Source organism: Mobula hypostoma, chromosome 6 (assembly GCF_963921235.1).
Source record: "Mobula hypostoma chromosome 6, sMobHyp1.1, whole genome shotgun sequence".
Classification (NCBI taxonomy): Eukaryota; Metazoa; Chordata; class Chondrichthyes; order Myliobatiformes; family Myliobatidae; genus Mobula; species Mobula hypostoma.
Window position 1 is genome coordinate 79,929,140 of NC_086102.1, and position 23,915 is coordinate 79,953,054.

At 41.3% G+C, this 23,915-nt stretch overlaps 1 protein-coding gene across 2 annotated transcripts in view; it reads left to right on the top strand.

The window, feature by feature from the left end:
• Positions 1–22,738, top strand: part of LOC134348133 (BEN domain-containing protein 2-like) — a 165,425-nt gene extending 142,687 nt beyond the window's left edge. For both annotated transcript variants that reach the window (XM_063051062.1, XM_063051063.1), the window contains 2 exons: positions 18,902–19,105; positions 20,938–22,738. In XM_063051062.1, coding sequence (XP_062907132.1) covers positions 18,902–19,105; positions 20,938–21,122 — 389 coding nt within the window. In that variant the 3' untranslated portion in view covers positions 21,123–22,738. The remainder of the gene's footprint in view (positions 1–18,901; positions 19,106–20,937) is intronic.
• Positions 22,739–23,915: the final 1,177 nt, after the last annotated feature.

Below are 23,915 nucleotides of genomic sequence, written 5' to 3' on the forward strand. Positions count from 1 at the left end.
ACAGAAAGCAGACAAGAAGATCTAGGGAAGGGTTATTGCTCTTGCAGATGTAACCAAGGCTGGTTTGGAAATTAAAACAGAAGAAAAATGACGAGGTGAAATTGGCAGAGCACTCTACCTTTCAACTTGGCCTTTTCTGGTTAACCAAATTTACATAGGATTTTATATATATAAACTACAGTAAGTAAAATGTCAAAAACATAAACACGAGAAAGTCTGCAGATGCTGCAAATCCAAAGCAACACACAAAATGATGGAGGAACTCAGCTGGTCAGGCAGCATCAATGTAAATGAATAAACTGCCGATATTTTGGTCCAAGACCCTTCTTCGGGACTGAAAAGGAAGGGAGAAGATGACAGAATAAAAAGGTGTTGGGGAGGGGAAAGAGGCTAGCTGGATAGGGGAAGCTAGGTAGATGGGGGAAGGTAATGGGCAGCCTTCCCATCATCGAAGACATCTTAAAGAGGTGTTGCCTCAAGAAAGTGCATCTGTAATTAAAGACACTTACCACTTCTCATAAATACAATCAGGGAGGAGGAACAGGAGCCTGAAGTTCCACAATCAACATTTTAAGAACAGCTTTGTCCCCTCTGCTGTCAGATATCTGAACGGTCCATGAACACTAGCTCGCTACAGCTGTCCTGCATCCAGTTATGCCTCTAACTTCACATGATTTGCTTTTTCACTCTTATGATAGCCTTCCATAAGTTATACCGGGACTTCTTGTAGGGTTCTAGATTGCCAGTTTTGATTGCCATAGATCTAGCTTTCAGCAGACAGTAAATCTCCTGGTTCATCCACAGCTTCTGATTTGGTTATGTTTAATATGTTCCCAAAGTTAATATGAGTCCTGATAAAGCCAGTGACAACTGAGGCATATTCATTCAGATCGAAATATGAATCCTGAGATATGGTACAGTCCCACCGAACCAAAGCAGTCCTATAAGCACTCGTCCGCCTCCTTTGACCATACCTTCGTGGTTCTCACCATAGGTGCTCTGGTCCTCAGTCTCTGCCTTTATGCTGGGAATAGAAGTACAGCCAGGTGATCAGACAAAGTGTGGGTGTGGGATCACACAGTATGCATTCTTGATGGTGGTGTAACAGTGATCATGTGTGTTGATTCCTCTGAAACCACAGGTGATGTGTTGGTGGTAGTATGTCTAGAGACCTCCTCAAGCTGCCCTGGTTGAAGATATTTCTGCTGAAGAATGGAAATCCCAGCCTTGCTGTGGTGATATTCTGGAAGTGTTACAATGTCTTGAGGGTCACCTTTCAGCAGTTTTGCCTGAAAAACTTGAAACTTTGGTGGCTGCAAGTTAGTAGGTCCTAAACAGAAGGTTTTAATTACTTATTTATCAGCAATTTTGCATTTATGTAGAATCTGGAACCTAGAGGAGAAAAGATCAAGACGAAGAATTGATTGAGAAGATAGCAAATCTGGGGGCAAGAGGTGAATCTTAAGAAGGGTATAAACAGAAGTAAAAGACAAGACAGGAAGAATTCTGGAGAATACTCCTTGTCACAATAGGAAGGTCAGCAAAGTGCTGAGGATGGGAACTAGTGCTCACAATGTTTGTGGCCATTAACAGAGGGATGGAGAATTCCGGGTAGTTACAGGACTGAGATTATGGAAGACTTTAAAGCAGGGTTGGATTTTTGATATAACCATCAAATCTGGCCTATCTCAAGAGCAGCTATGTTCACTTTTGATAATCTGACAACTTCATGGTGTGTAATCTTTATGAATAGCTTTACCTGGAATTTAGGGTATAATTCTTAAATCAAAGTTTCTTTCACAAGATAGTGTCTCTCCACTATAGTGCATCTGTTTCATTTTTACATTAGTACTTATTCCCATAAGGGGCTCTGTACTCCAGTCCTAACAGGGAGAGCTTGGTTTATTATCATTGTTAATTCTCATGTGGTTTATGCTCTTCCTGTATGTATGTAGTGGTTAAAGTTTTATTACACTGTCAGCAAGTTTTGTTGAGTTTTCAGCTCATAAATCTGTTTGGTAAAATTTCTGCCAGTTCCTTTTTTAAAAGTTGTATAAAGTGCAAAAAGGCCTTTGCTCTGACTGATGGTTATAATTAGAGTTTTTCACTATACTGCAGCCAACGGTCAAAGGAACAGACTTCAAAAGCTCAAAAAGTTCAGTAGACTGAGGATAAGTGTAGATGGGCCAATGCAACACTCACGACACGCTGGAGGAACTCAGCAGGTCGAGCAGCATCCGTGGAAATGATCAGTCAAAGTTTCGGGCCAGAACCCTTCGTCAGGACTGACCCGCATGGGCCCCAGCTATGTCTGCCTCTTCGTTGGTTATGTGGAACATTCTGTGCTCCAAACCTATACTGGCACTGCTCCCCAACTTTTCCTTCGCTACATTGACAACTACATTGGTGCTGCTTCCTGCACCCATGCTGAGCTCGTCAGTTTCATCGACTTTACTTCAAACCCACCCAGCCCTCAAATTCACTTGGTCTATCTCGGACACTTTTCTCCCCTTTCTCGATCTCTTGGTCTCCATCTCTGGAGACAGACTGTCCACTGACATCTTCTACAGGCCCACTGACTCTCATAACTACCTCGACTATACCTCTTCCCACCCTGCCACATGCAAAAATGCCATTCCCTATTCCCAGTTCCTCAGTCTCCGCCGCATCTGCTCCCAGGATGAGGCTTTCCGTTCCAGGACATCTCAAATATCCTCTTTCTTTAAGGATCGTGGTTTCCCTTCTGCCGTCATCAGTGATGCCCTCACCCGCATCTCCTCCATTTCCCGCACTTCGGCCCTCACCCCATCCTCCGGCCACCACAACAGGGATAGAGTTCCCCTTGTCCTCACCTACCACCCCACCAGCCTCCAGATCCGGCACATTATCCTCCGCAACTTCCGCCACCTTCAACAGGACCCCACCACTAAGCACATCTTTCCCTCTCCACCCCTCTCCGCTTTCTGCAGGGATCATTCCCTCCGCGACTCCCTGGTCCACATGTCCCTCCCCACGGATCTCTCACCTGGCATTTATCCCTGTAAGACCATAAGACAAAGGAGCAGAAGTCAGCCATTCAGCCCATCGAGTCTGCTCCGCCATTTTATCATGAGCTGATCCATTCTCCCATTTAGTCCCACTCCCCCACCTTCTCACCATAACCTTTGATGCCCTGGCTACTCAGATACCTATCAATCTCTGCCTTAAATACACCCAATGACTTGGCCTCCACTGCTGCCCGTGGCAACAAATTCCATAGATTCACCACCCTCTGACTAAAAAAATTTCTTCACATTTCTTTTCTGAATGGGCACCCTTCAATCCTTAAGTCATGCCCTCTCGTACTACACTCCTCCATCATGGGAAACAACTTTGCCACATCAACTCTATCCATGCCTTTCAACATTCAAAATGTTTCTATGAGGTCTCCCCTCATTCTTCTAAACTCCAAGGAATACAGTCCAAGAGCGAACAAACGTCCCTCATACGTTAACCCTCTCATTTCCAGAATCATTCTAGTGAATCTTCTCTGTACCCTCTCCAACGTCAGCACATCCTTTCTTAAATAAGGAGACCAAAACTGCCCACAGTACTCCAAGTGAGGTCTCACCAACGCCTTATAGAGCCTCAACATTACATCCCTGCTTCTATACTCCATTCCTCTAGAAATGAATGCCAACATTGCATTCGCCTTCTTCACCAACTCAACCTGGAGGTTAACCTTAAGGGTATCCTGTACGAGGACTCTCAAGTCCCGTTGCATCTCGGAACTTTGAATTCTTTCCCCATTTAAATGATAGTCTGCCCATTTATTTCTTCTGCCAAAGTGCATAACCATACACTTCCCAACATTGTATTTCATTTGCCACTTCTTTGCCCATTCTTCCAATCTATCCAAGTCTCTCTGCAGACTCTCCATTTCCTCAGCACTACCGGCCCCTCCACCTATCTTCGTATCATCAGCAAACTTAGCCACAAAGCCATCTATTCCATAATCCAAATCATTGATGTACAACGTAAAAAGAAGCGGCCCTAACACTGATCCCTGTGGAACACCACTGGTAACCGGCAGCCAACCAGAATAGGTTTATCCCCACTCTCTATTTCCTTCTAATCAGCCAACGCTCTATCCACGTATGTAACTTTCCCGTAATTCCATGGGCTCTTATCTTTTTAAGTAGCCTCATATGTGGCACCTTGTCAAAGGCCTTCTGAAAATCTAAATATACAACATCCACTGTATCTCCCTTGTCTAGCCTACTGGTAATTTCCTCAAAAAATTGTAATAGGTTTGTCAGGCAGGATTTTCCTTTAAGGGAACCATGCTGAGTTCTGCCTATCTTGTCCTATGCCTCCAGGTACTCTGTAACCTCATCCTTGACAATTGACTCCAACAACTTCCCAACCACCGATGTCAAGCTAACAGGTCTATAATTTCCTTTTTGCTTCCTTGCCCCCTTCTTAAATAGCGGAGTGACATTCGCAAACTTCCAGTCCTCCAGACCATGCCAGAATCTATCGACTTTTGAAAGATCATCGCTAATGTCTCCGCAATCTCCACAGCTACTTCCTTCAGAACACGTGTGTGCATTCCATCTGGTCCGGGAGATTTATCTACCTTTAGACTATTCAGCTTCCTGAGTACTTTCTCTGTCGTAATTGTGACTGCGCGCACTTCTGTTCCCTGCCACCCTTGAGTGTCCAGTATACTACTGATGTCTTCCTCAGTGAAGACTGATGCAAAATACTCGTTCAGTTCCTCCACCATCTCCTTATCTCCCGTTACAATTTCTCCAGCATCATTTTCTATCAGTCCAATATCTACTCTCACCTGTCTTTTACTCTTTATATACTTGAAAAAGCTTTTAGTATCCTCTTTGATATTATTTGCTAGCTTCCTTTCACAGTTAATCTTTTCCCTCTTAGTGACCTTCTTAGTTTCCTTTTGTAAGGTTTTAAAAACTTCCCAATCCTCTGTCTTCCCACAAATTTTTGCTTCCTTGTATGCCCTCCTTTGCTTTAACTTTGGCTTTGACTTCTCTTGTCAACCATGGTTGCATCCTTCTTCCATTCGAAAATTTCTTCTTTTTTGGAATATACCTGTCTTGCACCTTCCTCACTTCTCACATAAGTTCCAGCCACTGCTGCTCTGCTGTCTTTCCCGCCAGTGTCCCTTTCCAGTCAACTTTGGCCAGTTCCTCTCTCATGCCACTGTAATTTCCTTTACTCCACTGAAATACCGACACATCAGATTTCGGCTTCTCTTTTTCAGATTTCACAGTGAACTCAGTCATGTTATGATCACTGCCTCCTAAGGGTTCCTTCACCTCAATCTCTCTAATCACCTCCGGTTCATTACACAATACCCAATCCAGTACAGCCAATCCCCCAGTGGGCTCAACAACAAGCTGTTCTAAAAAGCCATCTCGCAGACATTCTACAAATTCTCTCTCTCGAGATCCAGTGCCGACCTGATTTTCCCAATCCACTCGCATGTTGAAATCCCCCACAATTATTATAACACTGCCCTTCTTACAAGCCTTTTCTATTTTCTGTTGTAATTTGTAGTCCACATCACTGCAGCTGTTTGGAGGCCTATAAATAACTGCCATCCGGGTCCTTTTACCCCTGCTATTTCTTAGCTCAACCCATAAAGATTCTGCACCTTCCGATCCTATATCACCTCTTTCTAATGATTTAATATCATTTCTTACCAATAAAGCCATGCCTCCCCCTCTGCCTACCTTCCTATCCTTCCGATACACCGTGTATCCTTGGACGTTCAGCTCCCCGAGACATGCATCCTTTAGCCACGTCTCAGTGATGGCCACAATATCATACCTGCCAATCTGTAGCTGTACGACAAGATCATCCACCTTATTCCTTATGCTGCGTGCATTTAAGTATAACACCTTAAGACCAGTATTTGGGACTTTTCGCTTTGATTTCACTGCAACTCATCCAATGGCTACAAATTTGCCCCATCATCTGCTTGTCTTTCCTGACATCTTTACTGCTCACTATCTTAGATTTGTTTCTGTTTTCCCCTTCCTCCACTCTGTCATTCCGGTTCCCATCCCCCTGCCAAATTAGTTTAAACCCTCCCTAACAGCTGTATTAAACTTTCCCGCCAGGATGTTGGTCCCCTTCGGGTTCAGGTGTAACCTGTCCATTTTGAACAGGTCATACTTCCCCCAGAAGAGATCCCAATTATCCAAGAATCTGAAGCCCGGCCCCCTGCACCAGTCTCTCAGCCACGCATTCATCTGCCTGATCCTACTATTCTTGCCCTCACTAGCACGTGGCACAGGTAGCAATCCCGAGGTTACTACCCTGGAGGTCCTGCTTCTCAGCTTCCTTCCTAACTCCCAGAAATCTCTCTTCAGGACCTCCTCCCTTGTCCTATCTACGTCATTGGTACCAACATGTACCAAGACAACTGGCTGCTCACCCTCCCCCTTCAGAATATTCAGGACCCGATCTGAGACGTCCCGTACCCTGGTACCTGGGAGGCAACACACCATGCGAGTATCTCTATCAGGCTCACAGAATCGTAAGCGTAAATGCTACACCTGTCCCTTCACCTCCTCTCTTGCCACCATTCAGGGCCCCAAACAGTCCTTCCAGGTGAGGTAACACTTCACTTCTGAGTCTGTTGGGGTCATCTATTGCATCCGGTGCTCCCGGTGCGGCCTCCTCTACATTGGTGAAACGACGCAGATTGGGGTCCGCTTCGTCAAGCACCTCCCAGGATCTCCCAGTAGCCACCCACTTCAATTCTGCTTCCCACTCCCATTCAGATATGTCCATACATGGCCTCCTCTACTGCCATGATGAGGCTAAACTCAGGTTGGAGGAGCAATACCTCATATACCATCTAGGTAGTCTCCAGCCCCTTGGTATGTACATTGAATTCTCCAACTTCCGGTAATTCCCTCCCCCTCCCTTCCCCATCACAATCTCACTCTGTCCACTACCTCCCTCATGGTTCCGCCTCCTTCTACTATCCATTGTGCTTTCCCCTATTCCTTCTTCACCTTTCCTGCCTATCCCCTCCCTGCTTCCCCTCCCCCACCCCTTTAGCTTTCCCTTTACTGGTTTTTCACCTGGAACCTTCCAGCCTTCTCCTTCCCACCCTCTCCCCACCTTCTTTATAGGGCCTCTGCCCCTTCCCTCTTCAGTCCTGACGAAGGGTTCCAGCCCGAAACATTGACTGATCATTTCCATGGATGCTGCCCGACCTGCTGAGTTCCTCCAGCATGTTGTGAGTGTTGCTTTGACCCCAGCATCTGCAGAGAATTTTGTGTTTAGATTGGGCCAATGTAGTATCAAGGCCAAAAATCATCTAAAGTTATTTCACCTGTTGTCTTCCCGTAAGGGAATAGTTGCTGAATGCAAATCAGACAGTATGCTGTGATATGTGACATCTTTATGATTTCCAGATTTCTCAGAGTAGGTCTGCGTCCATTGTGCAAACAAAGTTCGACCCAGCATTGCACATTTAACAGTAAATGCGTCAGATGAGAAGTTGAGGGGAAGATTCATTATGTGATTCCATTTGAGATCATTTTGTCTTCCAAGGTATTATTCTAAAAATTGTTGATGAGACAGGAGTCCAGATAATTGATTTTGATGCCAACTTCTGTCCGCCCATCTGTGCATTAGGATGAAAAGTTTCAGTTTGAGTTGTTTATGATTGAAGTACAAATGTTTCTTGCTGTCCAGCTGAGCGCTTGATCCAGTTTTGATTCATTCCCTCATGTTGAAGATAGCTTTTTGTTTCAGGGAGTGGTCTTACCTCAACTATTCACCTGCTGGGACCACTATTAATTTCTGGGTGTTCTGAGTTTTTTTTAATGCAGTCTTGCATTGAGACAAATTGCTCTGCTTTAACTTGCTTTATCATTTGCAGTTTATAAGTACATTATTAAAATTGCTCTCATGTTCCTATTGGTATTCATTTTTGCCAGCTCACACGCCATTTGTACTTTGTGCTTTAATACGCTTTACAACAAGTTTTTCACTTTATTTTTCCACTGCTTTGTAAGAACTTGCATCTGCTTGTAATGTGATTGAACTAAATCCAGTTGTAAACTTGGCAAAGCCTGTCTGATATTTGGATGGCTCCTATTCGGGAACACCATGTCAAGCAATCATAGAATTTAGAAGTTTAGTTGAATTAGATAGTTGCATGTAACATCTTTGTGATTTTCATGTTGTTTTTAGTAAGTCTGTTACTCCATTCCAGCATAATTTCTCTGGTATCACTGTAGATATCCAAGGCATTTTGGAGTAAAATTTACAGCTAATATCATAATTGCTATCAACCAAGTTTCAATATTGTCAACTGTAGCACTTTTACCTCCAGTTCAGAATTTCCAGGTTCAGGTTCCAACTCCAGAAACCTGGGTTATGGTGCAGTGCTAAATAACTACTTTGTCAGTGGTGCTGTCTTTACAGGTGTCCCCCCGCTTTTCGAACGTTCGCTTTACGAAACTTCACTGTTACGAAAGACCTACATTAGTTCCCTGTTTTCGCTAACAGAAGGTGTTTTCACTGTTATGAAGAAAGGCAGCACGCAAAAAAAAACAGAGCGTGATAAAAAAAAAGGCAGTGCGCGCCCCAAGCAGCCGCTCTCCCCGGGAACTGTATTCTTGCCGGCATTGCTTAAACACGTGCCTGTGAGCAGCCGTTAGCAGGATGAGTTCTAAGGTGTCGGAAAAGCCTAAAAGAGCTCGTAAGGGTGTTACACTTTGCGTAAAACTAGACATAATTAAGTGTTTCGATCGTGGTGAACGAAGTAAGGACAAAGTGAGTTTGGCTTGTATAAGCTGACAAAGATGATGTTGAAGAGGTTTTGGCATCCCATGACCAAGAACTGATAGATGAAGAGCTGATGCAATTGGAAAAGGAAAGGATAACTATCGAAACCGAATTCAGTAGCGAAAGTGAAGTCGTCCAGGAGCTGAATGTGAAGCAACTGCGTGAGATTTTCGCTGCAGTGATAAAGAGGCGATCCTCTGATCTGGGCCAACATTTACATGACGGGCGGCACCTAATTAATTAGCATGTTTATTTCGGCTTTTTTCTTAAGGATGTGCTGTGTGCCTCCCGGCTACTGTTGTACCCCTGCATTCTTCGCGGATCGGTATCGGTCGGTGGCCTGGAGGGTGGGGGCCACTGCACCACCCAACCTCCGACAACTCAGCCTAACACACCATCATCAGTGTGCTCGGCGCTGTCTTCCCGATTCCCATAAGTGATACTACACTGTACATACATTATTTCTACTTTATATCGGCTGTGTATTTTTACGTGTTATTTGGTATGATTTGGCAGCTTCATAGCTTAAAGAGAGCGCTTGCGCCATGTATTTCAAATTTAATTGTTAAAATAGTCCCATTTGTGCTGTCACGTGAATGGGAAAGATTCCACAGCACTATCTTGAACAAGAGCAGATCACTATCTTAAGCAAGAGCACAGTGGTCCTGACAAATATTTTACCTGCTTATCATGAAGGAACCCATTTGGCCCATTATGTCCATGCTAACTCCCAGCAGAGCAATCCCATCAGTGCTATTCCTGACTCCTTTACTTTCCCATGACCCTCCCATTTATTTTCTCTAACGTGCCCTTTGATTCTGCTTGTCACCAAGTTCCAGTGTCTAGTTAACCTCTCAGCACATCTTTGGGGCCGGATGGAAATTGGAACAGCCAGTGGAACCCTTCACAGTGGCACTGGAGGTCAGGAATGATCCTGGGTCTCGGGAGCAATAAAGTAGCAATGTGAACTGCTGCATCACTTTCCCAGCCAAGCATATTCTTGACCTAAGATAATATTTGCAAAATTAAGTGTTATGATTTCTACATTAGAACAGTGACTATGTTTTAAAATACTTTGTAAAGAATTTTGTTACATTTCATTGTTAATTTTATATTGAAAGCTTGAATGCATTTTAATTATTGATCTGATGATCATTATTTGTATTGGCTTGCTCTGGGCTTTGGCTGTGTGCCTAACCTGAGAGAAGGAAAAGTCTATAAAGTGTGGTGTAGAATTTCATGAGCACATTTATATGCAAGCCAGACAGGATCCTTTGTGATTAGTCATGTTTCTTTTCATCTTGTTTAAATACAATATATTAATGACTTAAAATAGACCTTTGTGGTATGCAATATTTCTTTAAAATCAAATATAATTGGAGTAGAAAGGCAGATAATTCAGCAGAGTTGTGTGAAATGATGAAGGGTCTTGGCCCTAAACATCAACTGTTTATTCCTCTCCATAGATGCTGCCTGGTCTGCTGAGCTCCTCCAGCATTTTGTGTGTTCCTCAATGGTTTCCAGCATCTGCAGAATCTCTTGTGTGTATGAAATGTTCCCATTTGCAGTTGTCCCTTGACTTATGGTTGATCTCTGCCACAAAGTGGGGAAAGTCCCAAAATGACTTGGGAATTTGATTGTCACCAACCACTGCCTGCTGCCATTGCACATTTCAGCTTTGAGGGCAGAATCATCTCCTTTAAGCTGGCCTCTATTTGGAGATTGTGGGGTGGTTGAGGTTGATTGATGACTTAGTCCATCCAGCTAATAATAACATTATCTGATCGTCATTGTAAAATTTCTTCTGACCACTGTACTACCTCTGACCAAGGGCAATCTAGGGATGGAAGCCTTTCTTGTATGGATTTGGCTTCAAACAAAATGCCCATGCCAGAGGAGTTGTTGCATGATGAACATTGACTTCAGTAAAAGTGCTGATGTGATGTGATAAAAGTTCAGGAGGTATCATTATCTGGTAACTTTGCAAACTCTCAAGCTGTTGTCAACACCACCCAGGTCTCTCATCCTTATTAGGAACCTTAATCTTAATGTCACTTATTTGGTCACAATCAGTTTAATTGTGTCAGAACAGTCTCACAAACATCTATGCACAGAATCCTGTGCTGAATCTCACAATCACCATTGGCACATTGATAGGTGTGATTACTAAAGTATCATGTACTAAACTATTGCCAAAGTCTCCCTTTCCATGGTGCTTGTGGTGGATCAAGTGCAGGCTGATGGAGTATATTAGTCTTGTCGGTGTTATATTGGAAATAGGTCATCTTATTCTTGTGCAATAAAGTCCAGTGTGAACCAGAGGTGGTCCTGGTTGTGCCATTATTAGCATTCTGTTTGTCAGTAATTGAAATTTCATTCTACACATGAAGCCGAGGTTAAAAAGATGAGAACAACATCTTCTGTTCTGTTCTGTCTTCTGTTCTGTTCTGTTCTTCTGTTCTGTCTTCTGTTCTGTTCTGGATGTCAATTCAATCAGAGGCATTCTTTAGTGAGAGAAAACAATTACTTGGTAGGTGTAGGAGAAAGGGTGTACAACTAGAAAGAACTACTATAGTCACCAGCTGTCATGGGGTCCTGAGGAGCTCGAGTGAGGGAAGTACTGTAGGTGACAGTACATTTCCCTCTAAAATGGAAACCTGTAATGGACTGACATGAATCTTTGCTGCACTTCACCCTGTAGCAACTAATCCTTTAAGTACCTCCATTTAGATAGAGACTAAAGCTGTACACAGGTCTTCAGTGTAGTCTCAAAAAGGCCCTATACACTTGCAGTAAGATTTCCTTTCTCTTGAAACAAATCCTCACAAAATGAAGACAAACTAACACTGGCTCATGGAAACCGGAGGTCCATTAGCCAATCTTCACTGGGGAATTCAGAGGTGGAGAAGGTCAGCAATTTAAATTCCTCAGTGTTATCATTTCAGAGGACCTGTCCTGGACGCAGCACAAAAGTGCAATTACGGAGAAAGCACAGCAGTGTCTCTACCTCCTTGGTAGTTTACAAAACTTCGGTATGGCATCTAAAATTTTGACAAACTTCTATAATTGTGTGGTGGAGAGTATTAATGACTGGTTGCATCACAATCTGCGTTGGAAACACCAATGCCCTTTAACAGAAAATACTACAATAAGTAGTGGAAATGGCCCAGTTTATCATGGGTAAAGCCCTCCCCACCATTAAGCACATCTACACAGACTTGATGAAGTGTCTCAACCCGAAACGTCAACTGTTTAGTTTTTCCCATAGATGCTGCCTGGCCTGCTGAGTTCCTCAACCATATTGTTTGTGTTACTACATCTACACAGAGCACTGTGTTGCGGGAAAGCAGTATCCATCATCAGGGATGCCCTGTACCCAAGTCATACTCTCTTCTTGCTACTGTTATCAGGAAGGTGGTACAGGAGCCTCGGGACTCACACCACCAGGTTCCAGAACAGTTGTTATCCCACAAACATCAGGCTCTTGTACCAGTGGAGATAACATCATTCAACTTCACTTGCCCCATCACTGAACTGTTCCCATAGCCTTTGGACTAAGTTTCAAGGTCTCTTCATCTCATGTTCTCAATATTTATTGCTTATTTATTATTATTATTTATTTTGTATTCACATAGTTTGTTGCCTTTTACACGTTGGTTGTCTATCTGTTGGGTGTGGTCTTTCATTGATTCTGTTACGGCTCCTGGACTTATCGGGTATGCCCGCAAGAAAACAAATCTCATGGTTGTATATGGTGACATATATGTACTTTGAGCACGTGGCCAAGTGGTTAAAGCATTCGACTAGCTATCTGAAGGTCGTGAGTTTGAGCCCCAGCCGAGGCAGCGTGTTGTGTCTTTGAGCAAGGCACTTAATCACATAGTGCTCTGCGACGACGCTGGTGCCAAGCTGTATGGGTCCTAATGCCCTTCCCTTGGACAACATCAGTGTCATGGAGAGGGGAGACTTGCAGCATGGGCAACTGCCTGTCTTCCATACAACCTTGTCCAGGCCTGCGCCCTGGAGAGTGAAGACTTTCCAGGCGCAGATCCATGGTCTCGCAAGACTAATGGATGCCTTAATGTACTTTGATAATAAATTTACTTTGAACTTTGAATTGCTTGCTACACTTATTGTTAAGCACCTGGTGTACAAGCAGAGCCAAGTCCTTTTGAACATCATCAGCACCCAATCTTCCATCATTTAAAAAAAAAACTCTGCCTTCCCCAACCCCACACACACACACACACACACACACACACACGTACATTAAAGACAGCACATTTTGCCACACTGTATTCCACTGTAGAATCAGAGTCACTGAGCACTACAGCACAGAAACAGGCCTTTTGGCCCATCTAATCTGTGCCAAACTCTTATTCTGCCTAATCCCCTCGACCCCACAGCTGGACCATAACCCTCCATACCTCTCCAATCTATGTACTTATCAAAATGTTTCTTAAATGTTGCAATCAAACTCACACCCACCGGCAACTTGTTCCACACTCATATTACCCTCTAAGTGAAGAAGTTCCCCTTAAATATTTTACCTTTCACCCTTAACCTATGACCTCTAGTTCCAATTTCACTGAAAATCAATGGAAAAGGCCTGTTGCATTAACACTATCTATATCCCTCATAATTTTGTATACCTCTATCAAATCTCCTCTAATTCTCTGCTCCAGAGAATAAAGGCTTAACCTGTTCAGCCTTTCCCTATAACTCGGGTCCTCTAGTCCTGGCAAAATCCTTGTAAATTTTTTCTGTACTCTTCCAAACTTATTGATATCTTTCCTGTAGGTAAGTGACCAGAACTGCACACAATACTCCAAATTTGGCCTCACCAGCGTCTTTTGCAACTTCAATGTAACATCTCAGCTCCTGTACTCAGTACTTTGATTTATGAATGCTATTGTGTCAATAGCTATCTTTATAACCCTAAATACCTATGACATCACTTCCAAGGAATTATGGATATTTGTACCCAGATCCCTCTGTTCTACCACACTCCTCACTAACCTTCCATTCATTATGTAAGTCCACCCTGGTTTGTCCTCTCAGAGTGCAACACCTCACACTCATCTACATTAAATTCCATCTGCCATTTTTCATTCCATTTTCCAGTTGGTACAGACCTCAGTGCAAGCTTTGATAGTCTTTCTCATTGTCCAGTCTGCCCCAAGTCTTGGTGTCATCCACAAATTAGCTGATCTAGTTTACCACATTATCACTCAGTTCATTAATGCAGATGACAATTAACCGTGGACCCAGTTTGCATCCCTGCGGCACAGGCCTCCAGTCAGAGAGCCAGCCTTCTACTATCACTCTTTGGGCTTTCCCACAAACTGAAGGCTGAAACCAATTTACCACCTCATCCTGAATGCCAAGCAACTGAATCTTCTTGACCAGCTTGTCATGTGGGACCTTGTTAAATGTTCTTGCCTTATCATCTACTCATCCACTCCATATCCACTTGAAGCTTCCTGCTCTTGCTTTGTACTCACAAGTCATGATACTAAACCAGGTATAAGCAACTTGATAAATGACATTGTGTTCCCTCAGCTCAATATTTGATATAGACTGCATATAACTGGGACCTAATTACCGATCCCCATTAATCTGCTAACCTTAGAAGGATCTGTTTGTTCTAACCTTTTGCTCTCCATTCAATAACCAGTTCTTGTAAATTCCCAAATGAATCTCCCCTGCATTTCAGAGCTGAAAGGAAATACTCTTCATCTGCAGCTCTATTGCACACCCGTCTTAATAAAACTTCTTTTGCACAGATCCCCTAATGATATTTACTCTGCTGAACAAAAAAAAATAAACAGATTAAACTGCCCATACAGGGACTGGCAAGCAAATGTGTTATTCTTACTTATGGGCAATACAACTGAATCTTGCTTTGTCAGAACCCCAGTACATTGGATTACTATCATTCAATTCAGCAACGAATATTTTTAAGTTTTATGCTGTATCTGTGTTTATCACCAGCATAAAATAAAACATTTTGAAAATACGTCAAAGATTTCAGGATTTTAAAAAGTTATGAACAATCTAAAATGTAAGTGATGCTTGCAACTGATTAAATTAATAAACATCCAGTCACTTAGAAAAAGCTCCAAGTTGGAAATTTAGATGTTTATATTCCAGAAATACTCTGATCAAACCAGTCAGCTGAGCTGATACACAAAGGTTGATCTATCATAGCTTCGCTATACCTTATAAAAGACCTCTATAAACACAGTTCCGAAATAATGCTTTCTCCTTTCCTTTTTAAGAAGGTTGAGATTCAGTTAAGGCTACAGGAGCTCCTCTTTTAACTGACCTGATGAATCATTTTGGAAACACAGGTCCAAACACACAGTACTGGTAGTAGAAGTTAAAATGGTGACTTGCATGACATCATTCATGTTTCCATAACAACACCTTAACTGTTCTGCTGCTATTACCTTCACCCATGCCTTTGTTAGATCTGACTTTTCCAGCACCTGGCTGGTATCCTCATCCTACGTCCTGTAAAATTGATGTTATCCTAAACAGTGTCTCAATTTGCATAAGTTCACTTATCACTGCCTTGCTAGCTGATACCCCTGACACTGGCCTCTTGTTTATCTCTGAATTTAAAATGCTCCACCTTCAACAGTCAACTTCTTTAACCTTGAACTGTAATTGTTCAGAATATCACCCTGGCAATTCTTACCATTTTTCCCCTGTTGTGTACATACATCTATTGATGCTTCTGGACACATCTTCAGTGATGTTCCTGGAATCATCGGGTGTTTCGGGTCTTTCAACATCATACAACCTCCTCCAGGTGACCCAGCCGGGGCTGATCAGACCCCAGCTTGTGTCCAGATGGCTAGCTACTTATGACTCCATGGCTCCCCTCTCTTGAGCCACAGCCATCTTGAGGCCCTCTCTGAACTTGAAGGGGTTGGCGATAAAGGCAGCACGTTTTCGGGCCCTTTCACAACACCGCCTCCGATGCCACTCTGCCCGGCGGAGGACCCTGATCTTCTTTCGTAGTATGCACATCAGCTGGGCCAAGCCAATGCGCTCCTCTTCTCCTGCCTCCTTGTATTAGGACTTCAGTGCTTCAAGATATTCTGTGAAAATATCCAAGATCCTAAACTCTAATGTGCATTCAGTATATCCCCTGACTTCCCCATTTGCTCCAATGAGACATTCCTTAAAATCTATCTCTTTAATAAGCCATTTGGTCATCCATCCCCAAGCTACCTAATGTGCTCAAGCACAAGTGCTGTTTAATGTTCTTAGCCAAGTGCCTTGGGATGTTTTGCTAGACAATTAGAAATTATTGTTTCACATATGCACTTTTTGGAGGTGATGTTCAGGAGGATTCATCTGTGAAAACTGTTTTACCATCCATGTTTTGAGAACAAAAGGCAGTATATTAGCTCATTTGCCTTTGTATCACCTTCAGCCCTCAAATGCAGGCAGAGCTAGCATGGGAATTTGCCTGTGGTGCACACTCCCTCAAAAGTGTAGGCATTCAAATTGCAGCCTCTTGTCAAGGGCTGAAGTCTCAATGGTCCTTGTGGTTAACCTGCACAAAAGAAAAGCCTCTTGTGGGTGTCCTGTTCCTTCAGAGCCCTTAGGATCATTCTCCCACCCCTCCTTATCCCCTTCCCATCATTGTAATATTGATTTATTACCAATCTTGTCCCATGCTTTTCTGACTTCCATTGGTATGAATTTAGAGAGAGTTCACACAAACCAAGATACATGCCAATAACTTCAAAAACTTGCAGGACATCAATAAGAACAATGTGGTGAAACCACTGTTGTTAATATGACCATTGTCGTGCTTGGAGAAACCATTCCATGGTCTTAATTTTCAGTTAATTTTCAAGTTTCACTCAGTAAAGTTCCATGGTTCATCCGCAGAAAGCTTTTTTTTTGCATAGTCATAGAGAAATGCAGCAATGCAGGTCAACAGGTGTCTGACATTAGTAAGAGCAAAATAGAAAATAAACTGAATCTGAAAGTATGCAGATGTCACTGAACAGGTGCCTTAAAGTGCAATTGAATTGTCGGTGTACTAGATAAAGCGAACCACAAAGAAATATTAAGGACTCAAAGTCAAATCTGTTGCCAGTGATAGGTGTGCATTTGGTCATCATATTGAACATCCATGCTGTTTTTTTTTACCTCTGGTGAATAATTAATTGGTAACACTTTTACCTCATTCCTCTGTTGAAAGCACAACTATAATATTTATGACATTAAAAGCACTTCAAAATAACATTAATTTATCAAATAATTAGACAAACTCCTCACCCAACCTTTGGTTCTTTTTTGATGCAAGAATGCTTAGATTGTTTGTCGGCTTATGAATTTTTTGATACCTATTTCAGATTTTCATAATTAATCTGTTTGCTTTCGTCTGTAAAAGTATAACTAAGGAAACCTTGTCAGAACAATATGGAGCTCTGGCACCTGGAGATAACATTGATAGAGTCCCTTAAGGGAGGGAGGTAAAGGATGTATTGATGGAGTGATGTGGTAGGTTGGAAATAAGTTGATATGGACTATAAATACCAGCATGGATATTAGTCCTAAAGGCATGTTTGTGTTGTAATCACTACTTATGTAATTGCTGTGCAAATGCCCTGATATGATGTAAGCACAGAATATATTGGTCTCAATATGGATTACAGAAAAACACTCTGCCCTCCATAAAATTTGAAGATAACATTCTAGAAATACACTGAAATGCATTAGACTGGTAAACCAATCTTAAACTGATTTCATAATTGCTGTTCTCAACCATTATGCCAAAGATGGATTACTTCATATTTTTATTAAAATAAATTAAATATCCAGTCATATAAGGATAACCAGAGCAAATAATCATTGAGATCAGTAATAAATATCACTTCATTTTGTGTTCCAACGAAAACAGCACAAAGTGAGACAGAAGCCAAATATAAGAAATCTTAACTATGACATAAATTCTGGTGGGACCTCATAATGATAGAATTTGGCTTCATGTCTGCTTGGTAAATAACTGCTGGGGTGTGCAAAGTCTCCTCCCTACTAAGACATAGTTCAAGACATTCAACACAGCTGGATTGAGTAGAAGTACAGTACTTACATGTTATGGAATTTGTCTTCACTGCCTTCCCATCTCCTGATAACTAAGACATTGGAGAATGCATTGTGTGCTTCAGGGAGAGACACAGGTCTCAGGAGTGGAAGACCATGGGCATTCTTAGCTTTCCCTGACCTACAAAGACTGGAATCCCATTTTACTTGTAAACAAATGTATTAGGCAATCAATTGACGAATCTTCACTTTCTGCTTGTGCAAGCAGTTTGGACAAGAGATTACATCAGTTGTGTACCTACATCTACCGATGCCTCTGGACACATCTTCAGTGGTATCAGTAGATGTATGTACACAACTGATGTAATCTCTTGTCCAAACTGCTGTGTGTTGTGTATAAAAACAGCAATATTAAGTATGAAACTAAAAGAGTCACTTATTTTGTGGGACAGTAATTAATGATACTTCCTGATAATGTTACTTATCTTTGCATGAAACTAACCTTCCAATCTGGCCTGCTGTTCATATTTCGCCAATATTTCGAGCAAAGATCCTTCATTACATTATGAAGGGTCTCAGCCTAAACCATCAACTGTTTATTTCCTCCATAGATACTGCCTGACCTGCTGAATCCCTCAGCATTTTGTGCCCGTTGCTCAAGATTTCCAGCACCTGCAGAATCACCTGTCTTTGCATATTGATATTTCCTCATTTTTGTTTTAATTGTAAGCAATGACCAGGTGCATCTGAATTATTCCAAGCTTTATCCAGTAAGCTTTTATTTCAAATGTGTTGTTTAATTGATCATGTAAATGAATTTGTAACCAAGATTTTACTATACAATGGAAACTCCTGAATTATCAGTATAGAACTATATACTGGGTGAGTCAGTTCTTTCCCATTATTGTGTGTAGGAAGCTTTACTGGGGGATTTTTCACTGGTTGAAAATTTGCCCTTCATGTTCACAGTTTGATTGATGACATGTACTCAATCTTTTTATACTAGAGTGCCTCGGAAGATCTGACCGGAAAGTGGAGTTGCCAGCCTCTGTGATCCATCTTGCCAAGCAGAGGACACGACCTGAATTAGCAGCCCGTTTCCTCACCAGACACCTCTTCCCAGACAGTGTGCTTCTCAGGAGTAATGTGTATGGAGCAATTCGGAAAGGAAAAGCTCCTCTTGACTGTAACAAGATAAATGCTGTTCGAGGTGAGCTCCAGCTGACTGAATTTGATGTCATTCTCAATACAGCCTATTTCTCAATTTTAAATGGAGATAATCTGAATTTGGTATAAAATGAATATAGTCATATTCATAAAATGTTTAATTTCAATATGAAATAAACTGGAGAATTTTGAAAAGATCTTCAAGGCCAGTTGCATAATTGCAATGTTAAATCTCGGCCTGAAAACCACACGTTTTGTGCACCATTTAACATGGAGGTGTGCTGATAAAGCAAACCCCGTTTCACTGGATAGTGTTGTCTCTCAAGTGTTCTTGCAGTTAGACCTCTTTCGGGAAGTGGAAACTATTCCATCACATTTCTGGAAATAGTGCTTTTCAATTATTGTAGGATTGGTGGTGTCACCCTTGCTAGTCCTTGACCTTTTGTGGTGATGCCATTTGTGTGTGTGGTCCAGATGAACCTCCAGTCAACAATACCCAGAGGATGTTAGTGGGGCAAATTCAGATGGTGGTAATTCCACTGTGAAAGATAAGGCAGCAGGGTGACTCGCTCTGCACTGGAAGTTATCATCAATTAGTCCCAGTATGTTACCATGTAACCCAAGCATCAGTCTTATCCTGGTCTTGCTGTAATCGGATATGGACTGGTTCACTGAGGTTTGCTGGGCTTAGTAACGAATGATTGGTCTTCTGAGATTGTGATAGAGGAAATAAAAATGAATGTAGGATTAGTATAAATGGATGTTCGACAACACTGTGGACACAGTGGATCAAAGGGTCTTTTTTCCATGCTATACCTTTCCATGAAAGTCCAATTGTATAAAAGCTGGGTTCCAGAGCTTTACAGTAATTTTATTCCTTTGTATCAGGCATTGATTATGAAGAGGTTATGATTCTTTTAACACTTACTGTAAGCCCAGGTCTACATCTGCATCCTGCAGGACCTACAGTTCTGTCAGTGACTGCATTACCCACCCATAGTATAATTCCACCCGTGTTACCCTCATCCTCCTAACGTCCTGCCTGGTACGGGGGAGAGCAGGTAAAACAACTAAAGAAAATGTGTGATTGACAACCTATAAAGGGTTATTGTGCCCATGTTTGACCCAAACACAACTCTGAGCACTCCAACATACATTCCTGACCACAGCTCAGTTGCACAGCATCCCAGACTTAACAGATCTGTTCTACTGGTGGAACAAAGGACAAGAATGGTGAAGGAAGAATATTGCTTGATATTCATATACACAGAAGCATGCCTATAACAGGGTGGTACACAACTAGCCTGTCATGTTTAAGGCCTTCTTAGCCTTAGGAACAGTCCTCAGATGTTAGGGAGGTGACTTTTCAGCATTGACACAGCTGGACTTTGTCCTTCAGCTGTGCTTGTACAATGTCTAGGTCACATTCCTGTGATTTATAGGCTTTTTCACTTTCCTTCCCTGAGGCATTTTTAGTAAAACAACTGGATTTATAAAATAACCGAGTTGCCCTCATCATTTTAATTAAAAAGTGACTGTAGCTCGACCATACTCATTCCAACAAGCAGTAACACAAAATATATTAGCCTATTGTTTTCCTCCAGGTATTAATCAACCCACTTTCCATTATCAGGTGTTGTAGTTTTACTCTAGATTTCCAACATATGTTTTTTCTTGTATTTCCACTCAAATCCTTCTCCAGATGTTCTGGCATTTTCAATATTAATTCTACAATCTTCTCCATAAACACGTTTCTCAGAGATTTATGTGTTTCTTTAATCATTGTAAAATGCCTGAAAATAAAACTTCAAAAAAATTCTAGAAGTCATTTATCATGTAAAAATGTAACTTTGACTGGTTTCCATTGATCCACAGAATTTCTAGCGGAATACTTTACTGGTTTTGACCTGGCTGAGGATGGCAAGGACTGGAAAGTGTGTGTTGATGCAATTAATGGTGTCATTCGATGTCTCAGATATGAACTGAAGAAGACGCCACAAGGAAGGTCATTCCTAAAGCATTATTCATCACCTGTCCCAGGCCAAGCTGAGATGGAATGACATGAAGCAAATGAATGCAAGCTGTAATTACATGATCATAGGCGCAAACCCAAGTATTAATTGTATGCTGTTCTGAGGTGTATGGAAGAAATAATGGAAGGAACATTAAAGTGAACATTCCATCATTATCCTAGAGGTGATTTTGTTTACTGTTTCTCAATATGCTTAGAATGTTACAAAATCAAATCTCAAGAATAATTTAGAATGATAATACAAAAACTGTTTATGCCATGTTCACTTTATCTGCAGAGAAAACATCTACATTAAAAACTTCTTTAAAAATGGAGACCAATACAAACAAAATATTCATTACACAATTGCATGCATTCCTGAAAATAAAAATAAAAAATAGTCTGTAATTGGAAAGAGCCCGGTACCCATACTTTGTGAAAGGTTGATCATCTATTTTGTCACTGAAATAAATGCCATCATAATTATAGTTATGAGGTTATAAGCACAGGCAGCAGTATCTTTTCATTAATTCCATGGTTATTGATCTCCAAAATACACACAGGACAGCTTCAATGCTCTCTGTTGAAGATTCCCAACATAATGAATTTTAATCTAATTTGCCAAACAAAGTGGTGGCAAGTCAGTCTTAATATATGCTCGTTGTGTTCCAATTACATCACCAATAGTCAACTAAACTTTTCACTCAGGCTGAAGCAGGGGGAGTTGTCTTTAATTTCCTTGATAGACTGAATGAAGACAGAAAAGTATCTTACATTGAAAACACTCAGGAACATTTATTTTACTATGGAAAGCTTGGTCTTCCCGAGTACAGAAATTCTCCATCTGCTCTTCTCAAGCACAAGAACCATGTGAGATGGCCCCACATACCTACCAATGTCTGTAGGATTATTGAAGTCACAGCTGTTTGCCAGATCTCTGCCAGCCACCTGCTCAATACCCACACACAGTTAAAACTGAAACCCTGGGCACTAATTTGCTGAATTCATTGGTAAAACTGTTACAGGTAATAAGGATTAATATGTTAAAAATTTGTGATCATCACTGTTCTATGCCTGAGACACTATTGGTGCTATTTTTCAGATAAGAACTTAAATCAAAATCCTATCTGCCCTCAAGGTCTTAAGGAACAATATCAAAAATTTTAACTGGTTATGTTGCTTTCTGACATTATGTGGAACATTGTGTGCAGATTAGTTTCACCATTTTCTGCGTTGTAACAGCGACTACACATTTGCATTGTTTGTAAAGCACTTTGGGAATCTCGATAGGTAGTACTTAGCATCATAGAAGGAAAGATCACAAGCTGAGGAATTTTGGACCAGTTTGTCCATACTAGTTCTTATCCAATTAATTTTACTCCCTTGTTCTTTTTTCTGTAACCCTGAAATATTTCCTTGATGTATATCAAATTCTCTTGGCAGTTACCAATGAACCTGTTTCCACTGGCCTTTTGAGTAATGCATCCCAAATCACAGCAATTATAAATGAAAATCTTTCTCCATTCTTTGAATGGTATCTGGCCTTTGGTTTTTTCCTGTCTTTGTGTTTAGACTTTGAAGGAGACTACTAACTGGAACTACAAAGATCTATTTTGTGGAGCTTTTTTAAAAACATTGATCTACATTTTTTTAAATTAAAATTAATTTTGCCTATTTACATGTGTATTAGTTTTTATTCAAAAACGCTTATACATCACACTGGCTTAACTCTAGCATGTTTACTGTTTTGTGGCAGCTCCCATGTTTTTAATTTCAGACTTAACAACTCATCTACTTACTCTTCTCATTTGGATGTGACCAATTTCTGCTGTTTTTTTTAAATGGATCTGAAAAGAGTACATACAAGGTTTTATACAAAGCCACAGATGGTCAAACACATGATTAGTGAGCTATAAGGTCATTGGTTATTAATGGGCATGTTTGTACATTGAAACTGCAGCCAAAAACAGAACCTTGTTAGATTTTACATTAGAAAGTGATGGGTGCTTTCATGGTTAAATTGTATGTGCCATGTCAAAGTACAATATCAAGGATTTTGGTTTACTCAGAGGTAACTAACCATCACGCAGTGTCAACCAGACATTGAATTACAAACGGACAAAGAAAGCATAGCTGGATGAACTTTTACAGAGTAACTGTTACTGGGTAGCTTTTAACTCTGGGCTTCTAAAGAAAAAAAAGCCCTATTTGATTAAAAATGTGCTGCAGCAAGAATAACGAACGTGTTGTCTCAGACTCAGGATGTAACAAAAGTCAGTGGAATACTTTTTGAAAAATAACTTTAGGAACAAAATGAATAAAAAGCCACTGAATGTAAACCCAAGCCCTGACGTTGACCAGAGAGGTTACAGAGCAGCTCTGTGTTGCAACCATTTGGATTATCAAAATTCACTCTTACAGACTTCACAAATCACTTCCCAAAATCTTGAAATCCAGAATAAAATAAGCTCTCACAGAATGTGTGCTGAATAAAAGGGACATAAATCAACACAATACAGTATTTTTTTAACTCCAGTCTCTTGACACATGCAGAAAATGCGGCTTCATGCAACTGCCACCTTCCCTCCCCACCGAAACATGGGATCACCTATACTGATATGGGATCTTCCTGGACTATTAGTAGATAATTCTGAAGATTTCATCAAAGTGGAACTTTTCTTGACATTAACCGACATAGAAGGATATCCGATTCACTCTGTTCATTAGGGCAAGACAAGTTCATTCAACAACGTTTGTTAATTGAAGAGTTCACTTATTTTGGTCCATGCTTCTAAATTTTCTCTTAGGCAGTCAGATTTCTGAAGTAACCTACCAGACAAAC